At 43.4% G+C, this 7,008-nt stretch overlaps 1 protein-coding gene across 6 annotated transcripts; it reads left to right on the top strand.

Moving 5' to 3' along the window:
- Positions 1-1,063: 1,063 nt before the first annotated feature.
- Positions 1,064-6,647, top strand: LOC124701690 (methyltransferase-like protein 2). 6 transcript variants are annotated; one of them, XM_047233786.1, is made up of 11 exons: positions 1,064-1,396; positions 1,847-2,060; positions 2,172-2,302; positions 2,416-2,449; positions 2,573-2,648; positions 3,172-3,349; positions 3,430-3,516; positions 3,625-3,724; positions 3,876-4,100; positions 5,253-5,308; positions 6,304-6,647. In XM_047233786.1, exons 1-9 carry the CDS (start codon positions 1,106-1,108, stop codon positions 4,013-4,015), a joined length of 1,251 nt encoding a protein of 416 aa, XP_047089742.1. In that variant the 5' UTR covers positions 1,064-1,105; the 3' UTR covers positions 4,016-4,100; positions 5,253-5,308; positions 6,304-6,647. The 6 variants fall into 6 exon arrangements, with proteins under 6 accessions (XP_047089742.1, XP_047089741.1, XP_047089743.1 ...); XM_047233785.1 differs by having other exon boundaries at positions 3,876-5,110; XM_047233787.1 differs by lacking the exon at positions 5,253-5,308 and having other exon boundaries at positions 3,193-3,349.
- Positions 6,648-7,008: the final 361 nt, after the last annotated feature.

Below are 7,008 nucleotides of genomic sequence, written 5' to 3'. Positions count from 1 at the left end.
TTCGGAAACCCTACTCCCCTCCCGCCGCTCCTCTCCCGCCGCCGCAGCCTGCCTCCGCTCCGACGAGCAATCCCGGGTCCTCCGACGCCGCTCCGCCGCTACGGCCACCACCCCGCCGTCCGAAATGACGCGTGCAAGACGCGTGGGTAGGGGCGGTAGCCGTTCCGGCGGCGGAAGGTCAAGTCGGCGTCCGCCGGGCGTACGGGCGGAGCCGGAGCACGCCAGGCGGTCACGCTCCGATGGCGTATGGAAGCGGGCCGGCCGCAAGTGGCCGGAGCTAATGCAACGCCTTCAAGCGCGCGCGGAGGCGGCTGCGGCTGCGCAGGGGGAAGCGGAGCCCCCCCCCCCCCCCCCGCGCTGATGGCGCGTGCAGCCCGCCGTTGCCCCCGCGTGGAGACGATGACGCCGACGGACCGCCTCTCCTCTGCGGGAGCACCTCCGAGGCGGCGGCCATCGAGGTGGCGGCGCTCGTCGTGGCCTAGCAACCCCCGGCGACCATAAACCCTCCACCGACGCCCCGGTGATAGTATAGTCTCCGGGTACCTAAATTTCTTGTCTAATTAGGTCCGTAGTACGTAATGTAGGTCCAATGCGGATGTATTTTGCCACTACTATTGTAAATTATGAACAATTAAGCTTGACCAGATAAAATCGACTGCAATCGCGAGTATCGATTTTCTGCGATGTTTGATTTTCGTGAGTTCGGTTTGCGTTTTCGGTTTCTGTTCTGTGCTGTGCCTAAAATCGGTCGCAATTCATTTTTCGGGAGACTGAACTCAATTTATTCGGTTCCGATAAATAGGGGCTCTGTTAGAGATGCTCTAACTTGCTTATATTATGACAGGTGTAGTAACCAGGTGTGTTGTGGCTCGGCACGCACTGGCATGGCACGGCCCTCTTATAAACGGGCCGCTGCGTGCCGTTCTAGGCTAGGCCCGTTTAGGGGCAGGCCTTGCCCGTACTTGCTGCTAAGTGCTAACAAGCACGAAATACTCTGACGACTCGTATCGCTGACTAGTGGTCCCGCCTCTGGATTAAACCCCTACCCTGCCTACACTCTCGGTCCCGATCCAAACCCTTTCGCAGCGGCGGCGCCGCCACTCCGATGAGCGTCTCCGATGAGCTCCGGTCGCTAGACGCCACGGGAATCTACCGCCTCACAGCCTCCCGCGCTGCCTTCTTGGACCCGGTGCGCCTGCTCAACGAATCCTACAGGCGCTTCCGCCTCGTCCCCTCTGCGTACTACTCCCGAAGCTTCGGCCCGTCGAATCAGGGAGGCGACGCGCAGGGCGAGCGGACGGCGCCGTCTCCGGAGCGGAAGAAGCGCAAGCGGAAGCGCCAGCCGAAGCCCCGGGAACTCAATGCCGTGGAGCGGATCGCGGAAGCGCGGCATCAGGTGAAGATGTTGCTGCATTAGTTTGGATTACTTTACTGCTTCTCGCAAAAATAGAGAGATTAGTTTACTGCTGTTTCTTTCATATCATTGTAAATTGGGTAGGAGATGAATCAGTAAAGACGTTGTGGTCTATCCATTCCTCATTAGTGACAAGAACTTCACATTTTACTCATACAGAGTAATGACGGTTAAGGAGAAAAACCGGTGTGCCGAAGGGTTAGCTGTGTCATCAGAAAACTTGAAAATCGGGATGTGCCATTGTTAGAAATTTCTAGAGAATATCTGTTATTCTGTCATTAACATTTGTTGACTTGTTAGGATGTTCGTGAAACAGTAACAGTAGGAGTATGGCACTATGCCTATGTCAAATTTGTGGGGAAATAGGCTGAATAGTGTTTTACAGCCCATTTGATGTAATGTTTGGATCTCTTGTGGTCCTCCATTTGATAGGAAGCAAGGGCTTTGCTGATTAGTGCGCACAAATCACTCCTTGAGGCGAAAGATCTACTGGAGTTCCTACCGGGGATGATCAAGGGAGATGAATGCAGGCAAGATGTTCAAACTAGTTCGGAGAACAATTTTGTTGAGCTTGGGAGCTCATGGCGAGCACCTCTTTGTGAGCTGACTATTTGCTTTCAGAAGCCCCATGGTCAGGGCGAGGCAGGTAACACGATCATACCAAAAATGTATGACTACTTCTGGTGACCATGCTTATAGGTATCTATGGTGTTAAGCGTGCAACTAAAATGGTTTTGGCTTCTCTGTCGTGTTTTAGGTCCGTGCCATGTCCAAAGGAGGTCCAGTACGTTGTTTAATAAGATAATCAGTATTGAAGAAAATGATGAGTCGGAAGGAGAATTTCAGAGTAGACTCTATATTTTACCAAAAGGAGGTTGCTTCCTGATGGTGAGTTAATATTATCATTCGTTACTGCAGTTTTCTCATTTATTTTCATGTAAGTGAACAATCCACCCTTAATCTGATTGTTTTGCATGATTCTGATGGTACCTAAACTGAAGACTGACTTCAAACATGTTCGTGATCTCATTCCTGGTATGTTCAATGTAGCATAAGAAATGTCTTAATACGCCGTATAGATCTTGATGTACTTGTTATAGTTGTATTAGCACATGCACTTAATTCGTTTATTTTGTTAATGATGTCTTTTTTCTCCAGATAATTCGAATGATGGTTACAACCTTATAGTTATTGACCCACCTTGGGAGAATGGATGTGTTCGTCAGAAAGAAGCGTAAGTTAACACTTCTATTTTTCTTCCTCTGCCAAGTAGGCAGTACTTTAGATTTTTATGATCGGACTTATTGGTGGCTGACTTTCCAGTATTTGTCGTTTTTGTTTAGCTGTGTTGCTTTAATTAAATTACACTGCATTTTAACTTTCCACTTTTCTTTTCTAACTAACTTGTTAAACTCTAGAAACTATGCTTGAACGTTAGCATAGCTATGTAATATCTGACCTAATATCCTAAATCATTAGTTGGTTCTTGAAGTTTGTTTTTGGAAGAGTAAGAAGCAAATCTTTTGTGGTCTCCTATGATTTACAGGTATTTATTATACACAGGCCATGAACCATGTTGATGTCATGTCTCCTACAATAAACCCTGATTTAAAGAAAACTAAATTATCTTGGACTAAGACGAATCCATCTTCGCGATTAAGTTGCCATCTTTTTAAGTGTAGTAGTCCCATTTTTATATTTTCAGCTAGGAATCTCTATGAATTGGAAATTCATTTATTCAACGATTTATGTCCTAGGTATCCTACACTTCCCAACAGATATTTGTTGTATCTTCCAGTTCAAGAACTTGCTGATCCAGCTGGAGCTCTTCTAGTTCTGTGGATTACAAATCGGGAGAAATTGCGAAGATTTGTTGAGGATGAATTGCTTCCATCTTGGGGAGTTAAAGATCCCACTGAGTTTTATTGGCTGAAGGTTTGAAGCTAATACTCATGTGCCACACCTTCTATCTTTCAACAGTAATTGATATATTTTGTAACTTTAAAAAATCATAGGTGAAGTCCGATGGTTCACTCATTGGTGATTTGGACTTGTTCCATCACAGGCCTTATGAGTGTCTTCTTCTTGGCTACATAAATGTTGTGAGTTCTTTCGTCTAAATTATTTGCCATTCTCTTGAATGCAATATTTGATCGGCAGTATCTAACCTGAACTTGATATATTTTGTTCTGTTGGTTTTCTTCCTGCAGAATAGAGAAGCTGAACCAGGATCAAATTTTAAGTTTCTGCAAGCTAGCCAAGTAATTATGAGTGTCCCGGGTGCACACTCAAGGAAACCTCCCCTTCAGAGTATCCTTACTGTGGTTTGCCACTGTCTATCCCATTAATTAGCTAATTAATAGATTTTATTATTTGCAATGAAGCATATTTCTATTACTGACGTGATGGGGCTCTTCTTATAGTGTGATATGGTTTGTCGTCAATCCTTAACCTGCAAAAGAAATACTTTCCGAATTTATTCCTGGTTCTAAACCTCCAAGGTGCATTGAGCTTTTTGCAAGAGAGTTGGGTTCTGGATGGACCTCTTGGGGAAACGAGCCACTTCATTTCCAGGATTCCATGTACTTCACGGAGAAGTAAATTGATAGACAACAACACGATATGTGCAGTTTGAATCAATTGTTGAATCCACGTAATGCTTTGTTGTTATGTCTCATGTTTTCCCGTAAGTAGTTCCTTCTTCCCATTCTCTTACATTTTCTAGCAATGCACCCATGCCTTCGCTTTACAATATTGTATTTAGCTCCTCAGGTTATTTGTTAATGTTAGAAAAAAACCACACCATAAGCCAAAAAAAATGCCTCATATGGTTGTCCATATACATCGTGGGATTCACTACTGTAGAAACGCTTATAGGCGCTATGCGTTTAGTGACAGGCAAAGTTAAGCTTGTCACTAGTACAAACACTAGTGACAGGCGCATAAAAAAGCCTGTCACTAGCCGAAAGGTCAAATGTGTTAGCGACATGCATTTATAAATACCTGTCACTAGACAAATACTTTTTATTTTATTAAGTTGGCTAACATTTTGAGGACGAGCATATCAGACGTGGCTCATCTAAAAAAAAATACCACACGAAACCGTGAATCCACGAAAATCTTGACGACGCGAGCTTGAGATAAAAGAAGGAACAAAGATTTTGATACGGAGTAGATGCATGAAGCCAAGTTTCCTTCATTTTCTTTTATTTCCTCTCCGACGGTTCTCCACTATGTTTGATGTAGGTATGTGACTAGCAGCGTCCAGCCAGGTTTTTAGGAAGTACTGAATCTGAATCTACGTGCAAATGCAGATTGCACGTAAAACAGTTAGCCAGGTACGTGCCTGCTTTTTTTTTAACAAGGCCAAGTATGTGCCTGCTTAGTTCAGCCACGACCAAAGCGGTTCTTCCGCGAACACGCCGCGTAGCTCTCTCGCGAGGCGTTCTTTTCTTATCTCGATAGGGTTCCTCCGCTATACAGCCGCCGCATCTGCCCCCTGGACCTCGAGCTTGCCGAACAGGGCTTGATCCGTTTCGGACATCCGCCGGCGTTTTGCCTCCAGCCGACATGCTACTCCCGCTATCAGGGTGGTGTTGTGTGGATTTGAGCCATTGTGTTCTTCATCCGCTATTTCTCCTTGCATATTGGATCCATTGAGGCAACCAGCGTGATTGTACCATCTGACACCCCGTGGTAACAAAGGAACAACAAATCAGATTCTGCCACTTACATCCGCTTGAAACTATCGCCTGCGTATGTTTCTTGATAATTCATTCCCCACTATTAATTTTGTATGGATATGTGCTAACACTGCCGCTCCTTCTCTGGCAAGGAGACTCAATGGTAAATCTCCCCAAGGGCTGCAATGAAGCATGTGTTCTCATTCACCTGGTAGGATTTTTTAGTTTTCCTCTGCTGTAACACTCTGATGATGGCAGTTTAACTACTAAGTACCTTTATTTTTCATCTCCTGTAAATTAAAAATAATTCCTTTGCTCCATAACTTGATGTTAGTACCGTGTAAAATATATGTTGGCTTTGCATCATTTTCCCTGTTTCCTTCCCAAGGATTACATTGAGTAATTCAAATGGTATGCCTACCACTTCAAAAGTCGCAATTTATGTATCAGGTGGCATTTTCTTTCGTGATTTATTGAATCATTTTTACCAATACTTTTTCTCTATCTCCATTTCGTGAACCCGTAGTTCACATTTGCATGCCCAATGTTCTAGTTAGCATTACTATTCTAGACACCGAACTCTTACCATGTGCTTGATTAGGTTGATGCACTTGAGAACAATGTTTCTACTTTTGTCATGGTCACGTTGTATTCTATGAACCCGTGGTCATGGATTGGGGTGAGGAGAGGAATAAGGACCACAAGTTTACTATGGGAAATAAAAGGTTCCTGTCATTTTAAGCACATACTAACATTCGCTATTTTTTTGTTTTTACCTTCCATGGCTGCTAGACAAGCATATGGAACACAGGTTTATAACTGGATCAATTAATCTTAAACTAATGTTCTTTTGTACTTTATGACTTTTAATTCCTTGGCTGCCAATGATAAACTGACTAAAAGCATGTTTTGGAGAAGTTTTTTATTTACTTATCCGAAGAATAAATGGAAACTTCTTTATGGGATTCTTTTCACCAATCTATTGTAAAATTTTAATTAGTAGCCAAGACATTGAGCTGTGCAATCTGTAATGATTGAATTCCATTTTTTCCTTGACATTGATTGTATAGCAGCGTAGCTGAAGTAAGATAATCCTCACAGTATGCCACTATGCTAAATCAGAGACATGTGAATGCTATCCTTTCGCTTATTTGGTAAATGCAACATGATTTTTTTATATGAACATGATTTCTTTGTTTGTATCAGGTTAAGCACATCATCAGTGTCCTGCGCCATTTAGGTCCATACAAAGAAGACGTAATGAAAGAATTTGCACCTCAACAAGATGGTGGAAATGTAGAAGAGTGAAAGGAACTTGCAGCTATGCATATGAACAACACATGTACATGGTGGTGCCGTTCTTTGGAGTTCAAGCTTCTTGCTACATAACAAACTACTCTTTGTTGTCTATGATCGATTGCAAGTTCTTATACCATTGTGTTAGTTGTACAAATATTATGTCACATTGGGTGATGTGAACGTATCATTGGTACAATATCTTATTGTGCTATATGAAATATCCGTGGAAAATGTATTTTATTTGTATATCATATTATTGTGCTATCTGGAATATTCGTGGAAAACTCTTTTTATTATTATTATCGGCGATCGCAACCAGTGACATGCATCACTCTTGCGCGTCACTAATATAGGGCGCTGTGCCAGTCAGCAATGGGCCTTTTGAACCTGTCACTGATAGGCTATTGATTGTTGGCGACCGGAGATTACCTCTGAGTTACTCATTCAGCGAGCACATATGCTTCAGTTCTAGAAACTGTAAAATCGTATATTTTTTCTGGTGTTTCTACCTTCTTGTATTTAACGGACGAGCTCAACTAAAAAACATGTCATAGTTGTGGTTGTGTTTTTAATGAAACCAGGGGGCGTGTCCCTGTAATTCTGAAATAAATC

This window comes from Lolium rigidum, chromosome 3 (assembly GCF_022539505.1).
Source record: "Lolium rigidum isolate FL_2022 chromosome 3, APGP_CSIRO_Lrig_0.1, whole genome shotgun sequence".
In the NCBI taxonomy this organism is placed as follows: Eukaryota; Viridiplantae; Streptophyta; class Magnoliopsida; order Poales; family Poaceae; genus Lolium; species Lolium rigidum.
This window is presented reverse-complemented; position numbering and strand designations above follow the sequence as displayed.

Coding starts and splice junctions, on each gene's coding strand:
- LOC124701690 (XM_047233784.1), top strand. CDS start 1,106: ATGAGCGTCTCCGATGAGCTCCGGTCGCTAGACGCCACGGGAATCTAC. Junction 2,450..2,572: donor TGTTCGTGATCTCATTCCTG/GTATGTTCAATG, acceptor TTTTTTCTCCAG/ATAATTCGAATGATGGTTAC. Junction 3,517..3,624: donor TTCTTGGCTACATAAATGTT/GTGAGTTCTTTC, acceptor TTCTTCCTGCAG/AATAGAGAAGCTGAACCAGG.